Genomic DNA, 22680 nt, shown 5'->3' with positions numbered 1-22680 from the left:
TAGTTTAAATATACTGAATAACATTGATTCAAACCTAAAGTAAGAATTACAGAATACAATTGTCTTGACATCATTTTAACATTAGGTAAGTCAAGTCATAAGCTTCTGAAAAATCCCTTTTAAAAAAGAAAAAAAATATTCCTTTACAAGCATATGGATAAATAAAAACTCAATAAAAACTATTGTTGTACTATCTAGTTAAATATATTTACAGCATTATTAGGTTATCAGAATATTGTAGGAATACTCACCAGGGTTATAGCTTTCCATGAAACCAAATGGACCATAGTCTATAGTGATAGACAACAAACTGAAATTGTCCGTATTGCAAACACCTAAGGATAAAATAATGAGCATTAATGAAAATGTGTGGATAAATAGCAGCAAAACATGTCTAGCATAATATGTTCCTTTTGACTAGACCACTGGATATAAAAAAGAAATCTAAAAATCCTATAAGCTGGTAACATATACACTGTATGGTTCATCAACTAACTAGATAGATAGATAGATAGATAGATAGATAGATAGATAGATAGATAGATAGATAGATATTCCAATGTGACTATATTTACAGGTAAAGAAGACACACCTACCATGTGCAAATCCGACAGACATCCACATAGCTATGAGGTATGCAGTCTCGGATACCACATTGGAGAAAAATGCCTGCAATTGTAATTGTTCAAAAATCATGAGTAAATAAATATGTTAACGGATGTAGTGTTAAAGAAACAGTCAACACCATCATTTTTGTTGTTTAAAAAGATAGATAATAATAATAACTAGTATTTATATAGCATATTTCTCTCAGTGGGACTCAAAGTGCTATTTCAGCGCTCGCTCTCGGAATTAACCAAATTGGCAGCTGAATAGTAATAGTTGTTATTATTACCCAATTTAATGGTACTCATTTATCGACCTGGGAAGGATGAAGGGCTGAGTCGGCCCTGCCGTGATTTGAACCAGTGACCTGTTTACCAACTGAGCTACCTCGGTTTATTATCCATTCCCTAATAATATACTTTTTACCTTTATGATTACCTTGTATCTAAGCCTCTGCAAACTGCCCCCTTATTTCAGTTATTTTGACAGACTTGCATTTTAGCCCATCAGTGCTCACTCCTAGGTAACTTAACGTGCATGAGCTCAATGTTATCTATATGAAACACATGAACTTACACCCTCTAGTGGTGAAAAACTGTCAAAATGCATTCAGATTAGAGGAGGCCTTCAAGGTCTAAGAAATTAGCATATGAACCTCCTAGGTTTAGCTTTCAACTAAGAATATCAAGAGAAGAAAGAAAAATGGTGATAAAAGTAAATTGCAAAGTTGTTTAAAATAACATGCCTTATTTGAATCGTGAAAGTTTTTTTGGACTTGACTGTCCCTTTAAAGAAATGTTAAACAGTATGAGTTGTAATATAAAAATGTAATTCTGTGTATTTAGACTATGCAACATACTTCTATTAATTATTTGGTCCCCTTTTTTTGTAATTTAACTCTGAAAAGTGTTGGATTTCTAAAACAAGTCACCACCAGTCAATAAAGCAAGGTTTATGGAACATAGAATTTTTAAAAGTGTTTCCACACAGCATTGTTTGCACAGAGATAAACAGAAAACTAATTGGTGTCTATTACTTGTAGGGATTGGAGAATGTTTTGCAACATTCGAAAAATGAAACAAAATTTAACAGTTTTGACCATTTATTTCGAATTTCAAATGTTTGTACAGCATTCTAACATTTGTTTAATGTAATTGCAATTATAATGCTATCTTTAAATGTAATACTCCTTTCAATTTTTTTCTAATTAGAATATTGCATTGTATATATTGTATCTATTATGTGTCAATTTAATAAATTCCCTACCACATAAACTATTAAACTTCTGAATAGTATTTGTTAAATTGAATGCAACTTCGAAATTTGGAATGTGGATATTCAATCTAATAAGGAACATTTGAAAATAAAAGTAACAATCGAAAACCATAAATAACATTCAATTACCGAATTTTAATGGATTCAATTGTTCAAAATGAATATATACAGGACTATTCGTTCTACCAAGCAAATTGTACTTTCACCCCATTAAGATCAGGGAGGTGGGAGGGTGAGGAGGGACCTCTACACTACAGAAATACATAAATAAATCTTTAAAAAGTGGGAGGTGTTAGGTGTGAGGGTAATCTCTACACTACAGCAAAAATGAACCTTACAAGCTAACTAATTAACACCTTCACTGCCAGGTATTTTAAATGTGGGGCACAACTGCAATTAGGATTCTTTTTAATTGCCATGCATGTATCTGCTGCTTCTGAACAAAGGGGATCCCAAGAGAAGCTTTTACAACCATTTGTCTTATTATTGCAGTAGCTGTGTGTAAATTAATTTAGTGAGAATCCCAAAGTTTGGTACTTTGGGCAAGTTTTTCTATGGAATTTCCAGTAGCTAAGAGGTTAATATAAACATCCAGACTAAAATATGTTTAATCCATTATATGGACCGTCTTCTAAAATGTGAAATTTTATTGTCGTGCTAATTACTATAAATACTCCCATAATCTCACTGCAGCAAATGTAGTAGCTGGCAGTCATTTGGTTCTTTTATGGCAAATCTCAAAAAGTACAAGGTAATATGAACCAATACACAAGAAGTACTATTCTAGCATGTAACTATACAATTCAACAAACATTTTTAAAACTAGAGTTTTCCTTTGTCTTACCAGGACTCTGTTTGGATCGTCTATGCTGATTGATGGAAAATGTTCCTTAATAATAAAATCTACCAGCTTCCTACAAAGGAAAAATCAGGGAATTAAGTAATTATGTAGCAGTAATAAAATACCTAATATACAACATTATAGAATTAAGGTTTAAAACTAATTACAGGCTGTGCAAATTAACACACATTCATAAAAACCCATGAAAACACGGCTCTATAACATAAAGTGTAATTTATGAATAAAAAGGTTATTTCTTTAAAAGATGACTGCAACAACATACTTACATTTTTCTTAGCCAGCACAATATTCAGATTAAGATAATATGTATGTGCTAATTACAAATCTAATATCATTTCTTCAGTATGTGCAGTTCTTCTTGGCATTGCTGCGCACTACAGCCTTTTCTTTAACGGGACATAAAAGTGCAAAAAGAAAAATCCTTTTATGTTTTAGAGCATTTTACTATCACAATATTGCTTGCAAATAGACATTTTAGCTCCAATGCAGCAATGCTCTTCATGGACCTAACAGAATTCATTTGGTGAGTAGGGTTGCCACTGCCGGTGTGAGCATCCGGGGGTGGAGCCAAACAGCAAGTCACGCTGTGTAGCTGTTTCTGGACCGACTCAGCCCTGTCCCATCGGCGGAAGACGCTGTACTTCGCGCCTGGAATCCTGTGTGACTAGGGCAGGCAGGGCGTTATCCACGAGGCACCCAGCTCTCACTATGCGCTAAACAACCGCGCAGTAACAGCGAGTGCAGAGTGACACCACAGCTGCAAAGCACCAGAAAGTAATCCTCCGACCACAGGGAAATAGACTCCCATCTACCGGTGCTGCGTATGGGAGAGTCCTGGATCAAGACACACAGTTGACGGAAGGGTGCAGGTGCAAACGCAGAAGACCGCGTTACTTAAGCTGTCAGTGACCGCTCCCCCCCTCTCACCGGTGCTGCGCGAGGGGGAATCAAGCTAAGAACCGCAGTGAAGAAATACAATCTTTCCTGGGAGAAGAGACACACCACGGAGGCTGGCAATTAAGTGACTGGTGCGGCGAAGAGGTGGTAAGCCACAGACAGGCAGATAATATTTTAGTACCTGCCTGTCGTTGAAACGGTAAACGGACACTGGTCTGTAATGTGAGACACATCCCTTTGCTTTGGGAGGGCAGTAAGGAACCCCCTCAGTCTCTGTATATACCTTAAACCCGGAGTCCAAAGGCTTGAGAGTCACTCATTATTATTTTTTTCTAAAAAGGACAAAAGATACTTTAAACCCGGACTGCTTTAAAGTGAATGTCAATTTTCAGCAATGAGTGCCTGGTTTTTAAAAATACTTTTAAAAACAGGGGCACTTTCATTGATGAAAATTTACATAGCACCGGATTTGTAGAAATACTTACCTTTTACTTCTGCAAAGCCGGATCGCCGATCCCAGCCTCAGTTCCTCTGTACGGACGTCAGAAATTACAAAACCGGCTTCCTCCAATCATGGCTTGCACCCCAGAGCATCCATCTCGTGATGCCCGGCTGTGATTGGAGGAAGCCAGTTTTGTCATTGCTGTGGTTGTACAGCAGGAAGAAGAAGGCGGGGGATCATCGATCCGGCTTTGCAGACGTAAAAGGTAAGTATTTCTACAAATCCGGTGCGATGTAAACTTTCATCAATGAAAGTGCCCCTGTTTTTAAAAGTATTTTTAAAAACCGGGCACTCATTGCTGAAAATTGACATTCACTTTAAGTTAAAATGTAACCCCTACTTTACTGGCTACCAGTTTACCGATGTCGGCTGAACATCTGACCCTTTCCCCTACATACAAATAACCCCACTCGAAGACCCCCTAAACAGCAAAAAGTTTATTTTCCTGTGATATATCACCTAGTCGATGGACTCTGTAGTCTAACCCCCTGAAAAGAAGCCGCAACCACATAAGCCTAGATAGGGGGAAAAGATAAAGAGGGAAAGAAAAGAGAAGGGAAGAAGAGAGAAGGAAGAGAAAAGGGAAAAAGAAAAGGATGGGAAAAACAGTGGAAAGAGAAAGGGGTATGAAAGAGAAGAAAAACAAGGCCGGAAAAGGAGAGAAGAGGAAAGGAAGGGAGTAAAGAGAAGGATAAAAGAGGAAAAGAAAAGAAAAAGGGGAAGTGAAAACTGAAGGAAAAAAGAGACATCTCCTGTGCCTCAAAATTATAACTCTCTCCTATTGCTTACCATGTTGTGACACTGCCTCTAATCTAGGCAGCCAGAGTTTAATACCCTGGCTAACAAAGGACTATCTCCTGCCTTATCCACAACAAAGCCTTAATATAGTAAGAAGGCAGGACATAGAAACTTTCTTCATGATGTTTTTTTCTTTCTATTTAGAGTGCAATTTGTATATAAGCAGCTATAAGTCACTATCTGGGTAGTGTCCTTGCACCATCAGAGCTGTTAAAATATTTGTTTACAGGTACTCCAGGTTTCAACCTTCCTGGAAAATTTGATATGCTTGGGTACGTTCTTAGGCTACTACGGTAGCTTTAACTATACACCAATCTATGTTTGTATGATCTATGTAAAGGGGAATACTCTAAACAAGAATAATTAAAACAAGAGAATAGACCTATAGTACCCCATTATTTAGAAGAGGAGGGAATAGTACAAGCTTAAAATAAATAAGGGAAAAGGGAGTAAGGGAAAGGGGGGAAAAGGGGGGGAAAGTAGCGAATTTGAATATGCCACTTAAACCTGCCTAGTTTAAAATATCTCTCTCTTGCACTTCTAAGGGGTTGAATGAATCATATGACATTCAGGTAAAGGTTCCACAAATATACCCTTTTTTTTTTTTACAAAAGGTATCTCTGTATATAATTGATTATGCTGCACTATATGTTTGCTGACATTGAGCTATAATAGACACAAAATATTGACCCATTTTGTAAGTGGGTTTTGTATCCCTATACAAACTCCATACCTTTTTTTCTTATGATAATCTCCTAAAAACGTAATAGGTTAACCTTAGTTATTCTGAATCCCCAATTCTCTGACTAGCAAAGGTACTTTAAGCAATAAAGCAGGCCATTGAGCCCTAGTCTCTAAAGGGAGGAAGGGCTTAGTAAAAGCCTAGAACAAAAAGTATGTGAATGTTCAATTATTCGCCTCTTAAGTGGTTTTCTTTAACCCCTTAACGACCGAGGACGTGCAGGGTACGTCCTCAAAAAAAAGGCAGTTAAAGCCTGAGGACGTACCCTGCACGTCCTCGGTGTGGAAAGCAGCTGGAAGCGATCCTGTTTGCTTCCAGCTGCTTTCCGGTTATTGCAGTGATTCCTCGATATGGAGGCATCCTGCAATAACCTTTTGAAGCCATCCGATGCAGAGAGAGCCACTCTGTGGCCCTCTCTGCACCGGAGATCGGTGGCTTCCTTCGTTGGTGGGTGGGAGCAGTACCGGGAGGCGGGTGGCGGCCATCGATGGCCCTGGAGATGTGGAGGGGGGCGGGATCGTGGGCGGGGATGCCCGGGGGCGCGCACGGATGTGCGCGCGTGCGCGGGAGGGCGGGGGCGGGCGCGTGCACGGGGAGGGAGCGGGTGGGAACCGCTACACTACAGAAAAAGGTGTAAAATAAAGAAGGTTTAAAAGGGCAATCAGTTAAAAAAAGTTAAAAAAAAAAAAACGATCAATGAGGTGGTGGGGGTTTGTGGTGGGGGGGGTGGTTTGGGGAAGCTACACTACAGAAAAAAAAAAACTAAGAAAAAAAAAGCCCTTTTTTGTGCAAGCTGGGTACTGGCAGACCGCTGCCAGTACCCAAGATGGCCCCCAATAAGGCAGATGGGGAAGGTTACAGAGCTGTTTTGGGGGGGATCAGGGAGGTTGGAGGCTAAGGGGGGTCCTACACAGCAGAAGAATTTTTTTTATTTTTTTTTTAAAAACCTAAACCCCCCAAAAAGCTTTTATTTTAGTACTGGCAGACTTTCTTCCAGTACTTAAGATGGCGGGGACAATTGTGGGGTGGGGGAGGGAAGGGAAGGGAGCTGTTTGGGAGGGATCAGGGGGTCTGATGTGTCAGGTGGGAGGCTGATCTCTACACTAAAGCTAAAATTAACCCTGCAAGCTCCCTACAAACTTCCTAATTAACCCCTTCACTGCTAGCCATAATACACGTGTGATGCGCAGCAGCATTTTGCGGCCTTCTAATTACCAGAAAGCAACGCCAAAGTCATATATATCTGCTATTTCTGAACAAAGGGGATCCCAGAGAAGCATTTACAACCATTTGTGCCATAATTGCACAAGCTGTTTGTAAATAATTTCAGTGAGAAACCTAAAATTGTGAAAAATTTAAAGTTTTTTTTTTATTTGATCGCATTTGGCGGTGAAATGGTGGCATGAAATATACCAAAATTGGCCTAGATCAATACTTTGGGTTGTCTACTACACTACACTAAAGCTAAAATTAACCATACAAGCTCCCTACAAGCTCCCTAATTAACCCCTGCACTGCTGGGCATAATACACGTGTGGTGCGCAGCGGCATTTAGCGGCCTTCTAATTACCAAAAAGCAATGCCAAAGCCATATATGTCTGCTATTTCTGAACAAAGGGGATCCCAGAGAAGCATTTACAACCATTTGTGCCATAATTGCACAAGCTGTTTGTAAATAATTTCAGTGAGAAACCGAAAGTTTGTGAAAAAATTTGTGAAAAAGTGAACGATTTTTTGTATTTGATCGCATTTGGCGGTGAAATGGTGGCATGAAATATACCAAAATTGACCTAGATCAATACTTTGGGATGTCTTCTAAAAAAAAATATATACATGTCAATTGATATTCAGGGATTCCTGAAAGATATTAGTGTTCCAATGTAACTAGCGCTAATTTTGAAAAAAAGTAGTTTGGAAATAGCAAAATGCTACTTGTATTTATGGCCCTATAGCTTTCAAAAAAAGCAAAGAACATGTAAATATTAGGTATTTCTAAACTCAGGACAAAATTTAGAAACTATTTAGCATGTTTTTTTTTTGGTGGTTGTAGATGTGTAACAGATTTTGGGGGTCAAAGTTAAAAAAACAGAATTTATGTTTACCTGATAAATTACTTTCTCCAACGGTGTGTCCGGTCCACGGCGTCATCCTTACTTGTGGGATATTCTCCTCCCCAACAGGAAATGGCAAAGAGCCCAGCAAAGCTGGTCACATGATCCCTCCTAGGCTCCGCCCACCCCAGTCATTCGACCGACGTTAAGGAGGAATATTTGCATAGGAGAAACCATATGATACCGTGGTGACTGTAGTTAAAGAAAATAAATTATCAGACCTGATTAAAAAAACCAGGGCGGGCCGTGGACCGGACACACCGTTGGAGAAAGTAATTTATCAGGTAAACATAAATTCTGTTTTCTCCAACATAGGTGTGTCCGGTCCACGGCGTCATCCTTACTTGTGGGAACCAATACCAAAGCTTTAGGACACGGATGAAGGGAGGGAGCAAATCAGGTCACCTAAATGGAAGGCACCACGGCTTGCAAAACCTTTCTCCCAAAAACAGCCTCAGAAGAAGCAAAAGTATCAAACTTGTAAAATTTGGTAAAAGTGTGCAGTGAAGACCAAGTCGCTGCCCTACATATCTGATCAACAGAAGCCTCGTTCTTGAAGGCCCATGTGGAAGCCACAGCCCTAGTGGAATGAGCTGTGATTCTTTCAGGAGGCTGCCGTCCGGCAGTCTCGTAAGCCAATCTGATGATGCTTTTAATCCAAAAAGAGAGAGAGGTAGAAGTTGCTTTTTGACCTCTCCTTTTACCAGAATAAACAACAAACAAGGAAGATGTTTGTCTAAAATCCTTTGTAGCATCTAAATAGAATTTTAGAGCGCGAACAACATCCAAATTGTGCAACAAACGTTCCTTCTTCGAAACTGGTTTCGGGCACAAAGAAGGCACGACTATCTCCTGGTTAATGTTTTTGTTAGAAACAACTTTTGGAAGAAAACCAGGTTTAGTACGTAAAACCACCTTATCTGCATGGAACACCAGATAAGGAGGAGAACACTGCAGAGCAGATAATTCTGAAACTCTTCTAGCAGAAGAAATTGCAACCAAAAACAAAACTTTCCAAGATAATAACTTAATATCAACGGAATGTAAGGGTTCAAACGGAACCCCCTGAAGAACTGAAAGAACTAAGTTGAGACTCCAAGGAGGAGTCAAAGGTTTGTAAACAGGCTTGATTCTAACCAGAGCCTGAACAAAGGCTTGAACATCTGGCACAGCTGCCAGCTTTTTGTGGAGTAACACAGACAAGGCAGAAATCTGTCCCTTCAAGGAACTTGCAGATAATCCTTTCTCCAATCCTTCTTGAAGAAAGGATAGAATCTTAGGAATCTTTACCTTGTCCCAAGGGAATCCTTTAGATTCACACCAACAGATATATTTTTTCCATATTTTGTGGTAAATTTTTCTAGTTACAGGCTTTCTGGCCTGAACAAGAGTATCAATAACAGAATCTGAGAACCCTCGTTTTGATAAGATCAAGCATTCAATCTCCAAGCAGTCAGCTGGAGTGAGACCAGATTCGGATGTTCGAACGGACCTTGAACAAGAAGGTCTCGTCTCAAAGGTAGCTTCCATGGTGGAGCCGATGACATATTCACCAGATCTGCATACCAAGTCCTGCGTGGCCACGCAGGAGCTATCAAGATCACCGACGCCCTCTCCTGATGGATCCTGGCTACCAGCCTGGGGATGAGAGGAAACGGCGGGAATACATAAGCTAGTTTGAAGGTCCAAGGTGCTACTAGTGCATCTACTAGAGTCGCCTTGGGATCCCTGGATCTGGACCCGTAGCAAGGAACCTTGAAGTTCTGACGAGAGGCCATCAGATCCATGTCTGGAATGCCCCACAGTTGAGTAATTTGGGCAAAGATTTCCGGATGGAGTTCCCACTCCCCCGGATGTAATGTCTGACGACTCAGAAAATCCGCTTCCCAATTTTCCACTCCTGGGATGTGGATTGCAGACAGGTGGCAGGAGTGAATCTCCGCCCATTGAATGATTTTGGTCACTTCTTCCATCGCCAGGGAACTCCTTGTTCCCCCCTGATGGTTGATGTACGCAACAGTCGTCATGTTGTCTGATTGAAACCGTATGAACTTGGCCTTTGCTAGCTGAGGCCAAGCCTTGAGAGCATTGAATATCGCTCTCAGTTCCAGAATATTTATCGGTAGAAGAGATTCTTCCCGAGACCAAAGACCCTGAGCTTTCAGGGATCCCCAGACCGCGCCCCAGCCCATCAGACTGGCGTCGGTCGTGACAATGACCCACTCTGGTCTGCGGAAGGTCATCCCTTGTGACAGGTTGTCCAGGGACAGCCACCAACGGAGTGAGTCTCTGGTCCTCTGATTTACTTGTATCTTCGGAGACAAGTCTGTATAGTCCCCATTCCACTGACTGAGCATGCACAGTTGTAATGGTCTTAGATGGATGCGCGCAAAAGGAACTATGTCCATTGCCGCTACCATCAAACCTATTACTTCCATGCACTGCGCTATGGAAGGAAGAGGAACGGAATGAAGTGTTTGACAAGAGTTTAGAAGTTTTGTTTTTCTGGCCTCTGTCAGAAAAATCCTCATTTCTAAGGAGTCTATTATTGTTCCCAAGAAGGGAACCCTTGTTGACGGAGATAGAGAACTCTTTTCTACGTTCACTTTCCATCCGTGAGATCTGAGAAAGGCCAGGACTATGTCCGTGTGAGCCTTTGCTTGAGGAAGGGACGACGCTTGAATCAGAATGTCGTCCAAGTAAGGTACTACTGCAATGCCCCTTGGTCTTAGCACCGCTAGAAGGGACCCTAGTACCTTTGTGAAAATCCTTGGAGCAGTGGCTAATCCGAAAGGAAGTGCCACGAACTGGTAATGCTTGTCCAGGAATGCGAACCTTAGGAACCGATGATGTTCCTTGTGGATAGGAATATGTAGATACGCATCCTTTAAATCCACCGTGGTCATGAATTGACCTTCCTGGATGGAAGGAAGAATTGTTCGAATGGTTTCCATTTTGAACGATGGAACCTTGAGAAACTTGTTTAGGATCTTGAGATCTAAGATTGGTCTGAACGATCCCTCTTTTTTGGGAACTACGAACAGATTGGAGTAGAACCCCATCCCTTGTTCTCCTAATGGAACAGGATGAATCACTCCCATTTTTAACAGGTCTTCTACACAATGTAAGAATGCCTGTCTTTTTATGTGGTCTGAAGACAATTGAGACCTGTGGAACCTCCCCCTTGGGGGAAGCCCCTTGAATTCCAGAAGATAACCTTGGGAGACTATTTCTAGTGCCCAAGGATCCAGAACATCTCTTGCCCAAGCCTGAGCGAAGAGAGAGAGTCTGCCCCCCACCAGATCCGGTCCCGGATCGGGGGCCAACATTTCATGCTGTCTTGGTAGCAGTGGCAGGTTTCTTGGCCTGCTTTCCCTTGTTCCAGCCTTGCATTGAGAAGTATTACCCTCTTGCTTAGAGGACGTAGCACTTGGGGCTGGTCCGTTTCTACGAAAGGGACGAAAATTAGGTTTATTTTTGGCCTTGAAAGACCTATCCTGAGGAAGGGCGTGGCCCTTACCCCCAGTGATATCAGAGAAAATCTCTTTCAAGTCAGGGCCAAACAGCGTTTTCCCCTTGAAAGGAATGTTAAGGAGATTGTTCTTGGAAGACGCATCCGCTGACCAAGATTTCAACCAAAGCGCTCTGCGCGCCACGATAGCAAACCCAGAATTCTTCGCCGCTAACCTAGCCAATTGTAAAGTGGCGTCTAGGGTGAAAGAATTAGCCAATTTGAGAGCACGGATTCTGTCCATAATCTCCTCATAAGGAGGAGAATCACTATTGATCGCCTTTACTAGCTCATCGAACCAGAAACACGCGGCTGTAGTGACAGGGACAATGCATGAAATTGGTTGTAGAAGGTAACCTTGCTGAACAAACATCTTTTTAAGCAAACCTTCTAATTTTTTATCCATAGGATCTTTGAAAGCACAACTATCTTCTATGGGTATAGTGGTGCGTTTGTTTAAAGTAGAAACCGCTCCCTCGACCTTGGGGACTGTCTGCCATAAGTCCTTTCTGGGGTCGACCATAGGAAACAATTTTTTAAATATGGGGGGAGGGACGAAAGGTATACCGGGCCTTTCCCATTCTTTATTTACAATGTCCGCCACCCGCTTGGGTATAGGAAAAGCTTCTGGGAGCCCCGGGACCTCTAGGAACTTGTCCATTTTACATAGTTTCTCTGGGATGATCAAATTCTCACAATCATCCAGAGTGGATAATACCTCCTTAAGCAGAGCGCGGAGATGTTCCAACTTAAATTTAAATGTAATCACATCGGGTTCAGCTTGTTGAGAAATTTTCCCTGAATCTGAAATTTCTCCCTCAGACAAAACCTCCCTGGCCCCCTCAGACTGGTGTAGGGGCATTTCAGAACCATTATCATCAGCGTCCTCATGCTCTTCAGTATCTAAAACAGAGCAGTCGCGCTTACGCTGATAAGTGGGCATTTTGGCTAAAATGTTTTTGATAGAATTATCCATTACAGCCGTTAATTGTTGCATAGTAAGGAGTATTGGCGCGCTAGATGTACTAGGGGCCTCCTGAGTGGGCAAGACTCGTGTAGACGAAGGAGGGAATGATGCAGTACCATGCTTACTCCCCTCACTTGAGGAATCATCTTGGGCATCATTTTCAGTGTCACATAAATCACATTTATTTAAATGAGAAGGAACCTTGGCTTCCCCACATTCAGAACACAGTCTATCTGGTAGTTCAGACATGTTAAACGGGCATAAACTTGATAACAAAGTACAAAAAACGTTTTAAAATAAAACCGTTACTGTCACTTTAAATTTTAAACTGAACACACTTTATTACTGCAATTGCGAAAAAGTATGAAGGAATTGTTCAAATTTGGAAGCTTTAACCCTTAAAATAACGGAACCGGAGCCGTTTTTAACTTTAACCCCTTTACAGTCCCTGGTATCTGCTTTGCTGAGACCCAACCAAGCCCAAAGGGGAATACGATACCAAATGACGCCTTCAGAAAGTCTTTTCTATGTATCAGAGCTCCTCACACATGCGACTGCATGTCATGCTTCTCAAAAACAAGTGCGCAATACCGGCGCGAAAATGAGGCTCTGCCTATGATTAGGGAAAGCCCCTAGAGAATAAGGTGTCTAAAACAGTGCCTGCCGATATTATTTTACAAAAATACCCAGATTAAATGATTCCTCAAGGCTAAATATGTGTAATATATGAATCGATTTAGCCCAGAAAATGTCTACAGTCTTAATAAGCCCTTGTGAAGCCCTTATTTACTGTCTGAATAAAAATGGCTTACCGGATCCCATAGGGAAAATGACAGCTTCCAGCATTACATCGTCTTGTTAGAATGTGTCATACCTCAAGCAGCAAAAGACTGCTCACTGTTCCCCCAACTGAAGTTAATTCCTCTCAACAGTCCTGTGTGGAACAGCCATGGATTTTAGTAACGGTTGCTAAAATCATTTTCCTCTTACAAACAGAAATCTTCATCTCTTTTCTGTTTCAGAGTAAATAGTACATACCAGCACTATTTTAAAATAACAAACTCTTGATTGAATAATAAAAACTACAGTTAAACACTAAAAAACTCTAAGCCATCTCCGTGGAGATGTTGCCTGTACAACGGCAAAGAGAATGACTGGGGTGGGCGGAGCCTAGGAGGGATCATGTGACCAGCTTTGCTGGGCTCTTTGCCATTTCCTGTTGGGGAGGAGAATATCCCACAAGTAAGGATGACGCCGTGGACCGGACACACCTATGTTGGAGAAAGTGTGTTTTTTTCCATTTTTTCCTCATATTTTATAAAACATTTTATAGTAAATTATAAGGTATGATGAAAATAATGGTATTTTTAGAAAGTTAATTTAATGGCGAGAAAAACGGTATATAATATGTATGGGTACAGTAAATGAGTAAGAGGGAAATTACAGCTAAACACAAACACCGCAAAAATGTAAAAATAGCCTTGGTCCCAAACGGACAGAAAATGGAAAAGTGCTGTGGTCATTAAGGGGTTAAAAAGTTGATGCACTTTGTGAATACTGTTGACCATAATTAATCATAGCATAACTGAGTCTAAGTAGTTATAGACCCGTTACTAACAGACCCTTACCTCCGGTTTGGGCCACTAGGTGAATATCATATTTCCCCCGTCTCCATATAAAAGGCCTTAAATTAAGCTCACAGGAGCAATTTGGTGCTTCATACACATATCTCTCTGAGACATAGCTGTTTTTTATTCACTTTTTTCACAAATTAATTTACTAATCTATTTATTTATTTTCACGTTTTTCACCTTTACACGTCACTTCCCCCCCCCCCACCCCACCCTTTTAAGAAATTGAACACATCACTAGAGTAAAGGGTTGCCACTGCCAGGTGTACTCCATAAAAATACCGGACAACCTATAGGTGACTGGGCACAGGTGGTAGCTGAGGTCACACAATATCCCCCCAAAAGCTCAACCTTAACCCAACTCTTGATCCAAACATCTATATTTTTTCACAACTGAGCAGTCATTTTATCCCCTTAGTTGCCAGGAACACATGTAAATAGTAGTGATTGACCCCTTTAACAGCCAGGAGCAGACACACAGCCATTGCTGCCTGTAACACATATTAGAAAATTCACAGTGCTACTTCTGTTTTGGCCATGTTTGTGAAGAATATAGGCATAGAAAGCACTTTAAATTTAGCTGACACTTAGGTGCTTTAAAAAATTTAAATTATTCTTACCTGATAATTTTCTTTACTTCAGATGGAAAGAGCCCACAGCAGCATTCATTACTTTTGGGAATTCAGAACCTGGCCACTAGGAGGAGGCAAAGACACCCCAGCCAAAGGCTTAAATACCTCTCCCACTTCCTCCATCCCCCAGTCATTCTGCCGAGGAATAAGGTACAGTAGAAGAAATATCCGGGTGAAAAGGTGCCAGAAGAATAAAAATACCAGACGCCCCACCGAAAACATACGGTCTGGGAGCTGTGGACTCTTTCCATCTGAAGAAAAGAAAATTATCAGGTAAGCATAATTTAAGTTTTTCTTCATAAATGGAATGAATGCATAGCTGCATTCATTACTTTTGGGAAAACAATACCCAAGCTACAGAGTACACTGAATGCTAAAATGGGGGGGTACAAGAGGCGGCTAATTCTGAAGGCACCAGGCCTGAAAACCGCTACCCCACAAAAACCCGCTTCGCCTGAGGCCGAGAAAACCTTGAAAAAAGGGAAGGGCTCCAATGACACTGACCCACAGATAGTCCACAAGCCTTGCTAGAGACCGCAGGAATAAGACACGACTGAGCCTACAAGCTCCAGGAGACACCATTGCCAAACAGTCGGTCCCAAACAACACACCCCTTACTAGAGAAAGGGATCAGACTACCGTAATCTCCCCAAAGGGAAAAGACACGGATGAACATCCATCAGGACTTCCAGAAAAACCCTAAATAGGGTACAACGAGTCCCAAATAAAAATTCAAGGCAGAAACCCGAGAAACAGGGCCAAGCTCACAGAGACCCAAGCAGTCTCGAAGAAACAAGGGGAGGCAACGCCCAGACCCCTGTACAGAAACCAAGTGGTAGGCCCGGGAATCCAAAACAGAGAAGATAACTTCTCTCAAACACAGTGCAACCGCACCCTAGAAGACAACTGAAGACAAAAGTCCCCAGAGTCACAAAGGTCGCTCAGAATATCTAAATCTTCAGAAACCGAAACCCCGTGCAGCACAAATAGGTAAACACCTGAGTCAAAACACTGCACGCTACAGTCATCCAAAGATGACTCTGAAATTTGACAACTTGCAGGGCAAGCAAGAGCAGCTGAAGAAGGTTCCAAACCATCAGACTGCTAAGCATCCACTAAGCAGTGGACATGTCACGGGCTATCCAAGAGCTGGCAGTCCTTCCCACAGATCCTGAACGTGGAGAAGACACAGAGCCCTCAAGGAGGCTCACTGTACCGCGAGACCCAAGGACGAAGCAGCAGAACACAGATCCTGCTCCAAACACCAGACCAGCCCAAGTGAAATGCACGTCTGAAAGACAGGGGGAACAGAAGAACCCCAACCACAAGCCCCCAGGGAATGGAAAGAATGGGAGAAACTCACCCAACAGAGCTCGGGTGACACCCAATCCGAGATTCCATTATAGGTACTCCCAAGGAGAACCCCCTAGGACCTGAACAGAGAAAAGTGCAGTAGCTCCCTGAGAAGACCTGGCACAACTCTCTATAACAGTCCCGACATGGAGACTTCAACTTCCATAGTTGGAACAGAACAACCCCAGGACAGCAGACTGCTATCCCCTAGCACCTGTTCCAACCTCCTGCGCACAGGGCAGGACAACGACCCTCCTGAGAGGGGAAAACCCCACATCTTAAGGGAGACAAACTACCCCCTCAAAGGGGGGAGCACAGATAAAGGACAGCGCACATGCCCACAAGACAAGAAAAAAACTAGTCTGATCAAGCCACGGACTGAATGAAATTCATCCCGACACTACTGGTGATCCAACAGAGAAAAAACTCCCTGAACACACTTTGAAAAAGTCTACGTGCAAAGTATTGTAATACAGAACCACCACAAAGTGAAAGGACATGTCAGCTTACAAGCCCACAAAACCTACAACTAAACCATTGCGGGACACTGTCCAAGGACAAAACAGGCCATAAGAAACATGCCAGCACCCGAATGTGAACGCAAATCCTGGCTCAGCTGTATGCAGACTCAACGAGCTAGCCATGAGGCCAAGCCTGTGTTCCCGGAGAAAGACTGGGCCACCCCGAACCAATCCGCAGGATCATAGGTCTCCAGACATCCATAAGGATCCAGACAAGATCCCTGGCCCCCGGGCCCCAGAATCGTGTAAAGACAAATAACACCCCAAGGAACACAAATACCTCGTCTGAAGGAATCAGACCTCACAGAGGGAGATAACCGGACTAAACCGGAGAACGGGAACAAGACCCACTCGTAATTCCCAGTCCCAGGAAAGAGACACCCCTAGCAGGAGTCCACCTCCAAAAATGAGCTAGGGTGCGAAAGAATCGCGCAAATACTCTAGAGCACAAGCGCGTCAAGGACAACCACAGGAAGACCGCCAGGAACCGGCAGCAAAGGAGGTTCAAAGTCCTACCAACCTCCAACCCACGCGGAGAAGGAGGCACTCCAAGACCCAACAGAAAAACGGAATCAATTGAGTGTGTTGCAGCAGCACTCCTAGACCCAGTCGGCCAACATGACAGGCTAATGAGGACTGAACCAATCCCCCATGTCTCACGGACCCTCAGGTCCTCTCAGAATGCTTAGTTGTAACTAATTAAGAAAAACAAAAATAACACAAATAATAATGTGAAGCACTCGGCGCCCTAACCTGACCAGCTAGGCAAAACAGGTGCCACGTGTCTGATTAGGCCCCAAGACACAAGGATCTGAACCCAAGGGCCCTCACTGTCAAGGCCGCATAGAATCTCCTCCCTAGAGAGGGAGAAATAATCAGCAGACAAACATAGGACTAAAACACTTCCCGAACAAACTTCCTTAGAAGTAACAGTGCGATCAAACAATCGCGAGTATCGTTTCCAGATAAAATTCCCGAAGGAAATATAAAACAAACATGAGCTTTAACCAAACAAAAACAATCCTAACCGGATAAAAATAAAAGATAAGGCAACTGCAGGTTATCTCCTAAGAAGAACAGGCACACCAGCAGGACCGGCCTAACAGGGACCCTGTTCTTTCAAGCTCAGAACTGGAAAGGGATACTCAATAAACAAGACTATAAGAAGATTGCTTCATCCCCTTATGTCTAATTCTGTAAGCTATTCAAAGAAGCAGACTGAAAATTCTCAGATCCATTAAGGATGGGATCTTCCAACACTGCCAAAAATGCCTCAATAAAACACAGGCGCACCAGTCTATACCGAAAAGCACAGCATACCCCTGCCGGAGCAAGAGACTACTCCGGCCTCGAAGGTTGACCCCCTGAAGCCTCAGGGACAGTCGTTCCCCCAGAGAGCTGAACAGGCCATCCCATGCCTGAAGAGCCCTGGATAACAGAACAAGAACAATATCCTAAACCAACTTCTGGAAGTTGCAGATGTGCCAGCGCCAAAATTATGGACATGCAAAATCGTGCCGAAACCCCTGGCAGGAACAAGCCACCTTCCAGAGAAGGATAAGCAAAGTCTGGGTTACCTGCATGCACAGTAAACGATGGTGGAAGGGAACTCACCACTCGGATGACAGAAGCCCCAGAGGCGGATGGCTCAGCGGCCCCTTGATTCCCCGATCCCGAGGAATTGAGCACTCTAATATGGCATTCAGAACATAACTGATAGGCTTGTATCATCCGGGGCAATATGCATTCTGCGCAAGGAGGAGAAACTGAAACAAAGACGTCCATCTCCACAATATCAGACTCCTCCATAACTAGGAAATTGAATACAAAAGATTGGACCAAAAAATCTAAACGGCACCTGACACCCAAAATGGCTGGGGCACTCACCACCTCCTATGAACCCAACACCAGCAGACCAGAATTTCTCCGTCGCCACACGGTCAGGAATGCGGAAATGGAGGCCAAAAACGTGACCACGCCTGGTCACCAGGAAAACCATATAGTCCAAAAAAGCGCGGCCAACCACAAGGCCGCGTCACTTTCCAAAAAGCCATTATGTTCCACAAGCCATGAGTCAAAATACACTACACATAAGCAGGTCGAATCATATAACAAACATGATTAAAAAAAACCCTGTTCAATAACCCCCCTCAGGAGATAATAACCCTTGATTCCAAGATACAAAAGGAGCCTCACCGGGCCCTTTTGATATAAGTTAGTCCCGCTAGGTGGTAGCCACTCAGGAAAATATCTGTAATACAGTACATTTCATGAAGAAAGTAAAATGAAACAATCTTACCGGAATCTACGCCGTGGAACAGGAACACGGACCTTAAAGTGTGACAGATAGTAGCATCGCTTCTGCCATGGACTTGAGAGAAGAAAGCAGGCAGTTAAACTCGTCAACGCTGATTACTTGTGGAGCTGTTAAAATGAGTCAGGATGGTTTCACAGAAAAACTCTCCCTGCATCTCCGGACTCTAACTTTCATCCAAGCTTTCACTGAAAGGCTGACAGGACTACTTAAAACTCCAGTCCCATGTCGAAGAGTACTACCCTCCATAAGAGACTATTCAAAACTTCTGACACTTCTCTGCCAACCTCCTGGGACAAAAGGCAAAGAATGACTGGGGGATGGGGGAAGTGGGAGAGGTATTTAAGCATTTGGCTGGGGTGTCTTTGCCTCCTCCTGGTGGCCAGGTTCTGAATTCCCAAAAGTAATGAATGCAGCTGTGGACTCTTTCCATTTATGAAGAAAATACTGGACATTTAAAGGGACATTAAACACTAAATAAATGCTAGATAGAATGATGCATTCAAAGAAAAGAGAAGTCTGAGAATAACATGTAGATGTATTTTTTTAAAGTTTCATTACCAGTTTAAATAGTGACAAAAGAAGTGTAAAGTTTTAGTGTTTATAAATCAATGGGAGCTCAGCTGCCATGTTGTAACTTAGGTTACCTTCTCTGCAGTAGCCGGTTAGGACAGGTATAAAACATTACAAGAGTGTGAAGCCAATGGCTGTGTGGAATATAACAGGGTTCTGCACTTCCATTTCTAACGGGAACTGAAAAGCTCACAATTTTAGAATGGAATTACAGGGAAAGGGGACAAAATAAATAATGAAAGTTAAAATACTGAACACCTGGCAACCCTATTGGTAAGCCAAAGGCAAGAGGCATATTTGTGTAGCCATAGTAAAAGAATATTTATTTTCAACTTACTTTCTACCCCTGCTTATTTATACAACTACATTATACAAATGCTAGACTAAAGTGCCACCACCAGTAATATGACAACAATTATGCCATCCAAGTCCTGTGGGTTGTTTTGGTTAACCTGATTGGTTTTGGCTGAGTGAAGTGAAAGCCTGACCTAGAATGATATATGATTAATATAATATAAATCCATTACGCCTGGTGGGGGGGAAATGCCCTTTTGGGTTTTTATTGGGTTGTGGATTTGGTTTTACTTTTGATGTAGGGAATTACTCTTCCCTACCATTAGAAGGAAAAGATTCCCAAACCACAAGTCCTCTATAAAAACTCCTCCCACCTCACAGGTACCTCAATCTAACATATAGCCAAGCACAATGAGATAGGAAAAAGCAATAAAAGGAGCAGGGGAAAAAGTTGTGCTTAAGAAAAAAAACAATACCAAAAACATAGGGTGGGGTCTCGTGGACTCTCACCACCATGAAATAAATTAATTTATCAGGAAAGCATAAATTGTGTTTTCTTTCATACAGGTGGTGAGAGTCCACAATCAATTATGCCTGGGAACTAATTCCCAAGCAGTGGAGTCCACGAGTAATGAGACACAAAGGGTGGGATTTAGAAACATCTTTTTCACTGAAAAATTAAATCAACAATCCAACAAAAACACAAAAAGAGCATCCCCCAGGTGTAATGGATCATGGACTCTCACCACCTGTATGAAAGAAAGTATATTTCTCCTAATCTACAATTTTTAGGAAATTAAATAAATTGCAACATAAGTATGACTATTTACATATTTTAGTCCAATGGTGCATCATATTGTGTTATGCTGCATGTAGGTCCCAACAGAAAGTGACAAGCAAAAGATTTTGGAATAAATTTGAGCCTTGAGTTCTATAAAAAAAAAAAAAGGCAATATACTTTTGAGGTGCTAGTGCCTCTTAATTTTGTGTAATAAAAAAGATAATTTTGATCAACTGGATTATTGACATAAAGTACTAAAACCAAATAATAATCCAGTAAAGGCGCACAGCAGACAGCAGCACCAAGACTCACAGTGTAAAACAAAAATCCTTTATTGTGGCAAAAGTTAAAAACACAAAATAGGCTCAATGACCACACATACACACACTGTTAAAATCATCTGTTGTGTGTCAGGAAACAACGCAGACGCGTTTCATGCTCACTTGATCACTGCAGTCATTGGCTTCTCAGCGTCTGCTGTTTAGAGCGCTTCCTGGACACAGTCTACTGTGTGTATACTGATACTAAAACCAAATCATCACATTTTTGACAACCTAGGAGCAAGTCTCTCATAATCTTTATGAATATATTTCATAGCACGGGAAGCAGCACCATTGTCATTGTCCTCTGTATTGCTTCTGATGTAAGACGCAATAAATACATTTCTTATATAAAAACCATGCTCATTTAAATGCTGTGACATTACCTTAACAATGCAAACTCCCGAGAAAGAGTCAATATTTCAAGTGATCCGATACGAAACCATGATTTGGCAACACGTAAGACGACTGCTCCTGAAATAGGAAGGACCATAGATATAAAGGAGGTTTCTAATTAGTTTGCTTTTATATGTTACATATTTATTTCTATGAGTATCCATTTCATTAATAGGCACTGTGCTCAATATTTAAAAAAAAGCCAAAAATATCATTTGTTAGAACATGTTTTTTGAAGACTAGCAACCGGGTTTGGTAAAAGTAACGCTCAGGACCTGCAGAGCACTTCTGTTCCAGAAAGGAAACTGACTTTGATCCAATCAGCAGTGCTGCTCACACAGCTGAGTTGTATGACTAGCGCGGCTAACAGGAGCAGTGCCAGGTTCCTCTCTGGACCAGTAGTGCTCTGTGGATCCTGAGAGGTACTTCTATTATGTGCTTTGCAGGGGTTAAATACATAGCATTAAAGGGTTGTTAAAGTGATGGTAAACTTTTAATTTTTGCAGTTACAATATTTGTCATCATAACCTAAAAGATGGAGACTTTCATTCAAGGGCTTTTTTAATTACCCTTTTCAGGTTTTCCTATATGTCGCTGTTCCTCCGCCCGTAACTGATAGTCTATTTCCTTCTAGATTGTAAGTTCCCAGGGGATAGGGCCCTCAATCCCTCCTGTATGTGTTTGTAAATGTTGTCTTGTATTGTTTTATTTAAATGAACTGTATCCATGGACAGCGCTGCGGAATATGTTGGCGTTTCATAAATAAAGTATAATAATAATAATTTCCTACTTCACTGACGATTCAGGCTGTAGCCAATCTTATAGGCAACCCTGAGAAGGGTAATTAATACAATAATTAAATGTTTCCAAAGCCCTTTATGAATGAAAGTCCCAGTCTTGTGGTTATCCATCAATTTAAGTCTTATAATATGTTCTAAAGAATTAGCGCATCTCATTTTTACTATAATCGTCATTTAATAGCTAGCTAACATCATTAAAGCAATGAGCAGAACTCTGCATGTGGTGTGCACAAGCTATCGTCTACTTATTATACTTCTTACAATTAAAATATAACTTCTTCAATTCCTTACAGTCTTGATTCCCTTAGTATACAACTCATAAGACACTGAATGTTAATATTAATGTTAGTCTCATGTGATTTCCTATTACAAAAAAAATTAAAAGTAACATTATACCATAAGAATGGCCTCAACTTTCTCAGGTATGAAAGTTCCATTTTTTTATATATATATATATATATATATATATATATATATATATATATATATATATACATATACACACACACACACACACAGTATATATAAAATTTTAAAACTGCAGAAAAGACTAGGATCAACGTTTTGCACTTTTTAGGATGTATATAACATATAAATATTCTTTGTTGATATACCACAAATAAATGTAATATAGAACCTGATTTCTAAGGTGTAGACTGGACTGGCACAAGGTAAACAGCAAACACAACATGTAGCCAGCAAGCTGGAGAACCCCTGACCCCTATACTAAATGAAGGACTGTGGTATTAATAAGGGTATCCAGCAGGGGTATCCTCAGAGTCAACCACAGACCA

General features: G+C 41.6%; 1 protein-coding gene across 2 annotated transcripts in view; it reads right to left on the bottom strand.

Moving 5' to 3' along the window:
• The window catches only part of LOC128660205 (protein adenylyltransferase SelO), a 170363-nt gene that overhangs the window by 78086 nt on the left and 69597 nt on the right, over nt 1-22680 (bottom strand). For both annotated transcript variants that reach the window (XM_053713909.1, XM_053713910.1), the window contains 4 exons: nt 21077-21164; nt 2726-2795; nt 597-669; nt 252-335 (listed from right to left, as the gene is read on the bottom strand). In XM_053713909.1, coding sequence (XP_053569884.1) covers nt 252-335; nt 597-669; nt 2726-2795; nt 21077-21164 — 315 coding nt within the window. The remainder of the gene's footprint in view (nt 1-251; nt 336-596; nt 670-2725; nt 2796-21076; nt 21165-22680) is intronic.

Source organism: Bombina bombina, chromosome 5 (genome assembly GCF_027579735.1).
Source record: "Bombina bombina isolate aBomBom1 chromosome 5, aBomBom1.pri, whole genome shotgun sequence".
In the NCBI taxonomy this organism is placed as follows: domain Eukaryota; kingdom Metazoa; phylum Chordata; class Amphibia; order Anura; family Bombinatoridae; genus Bombina; species Bombina bombina.
Note: the sequence above shows the minus strand (reverse complement) of the source record. Positions and strands in the feature narration are given on the sequence as shown.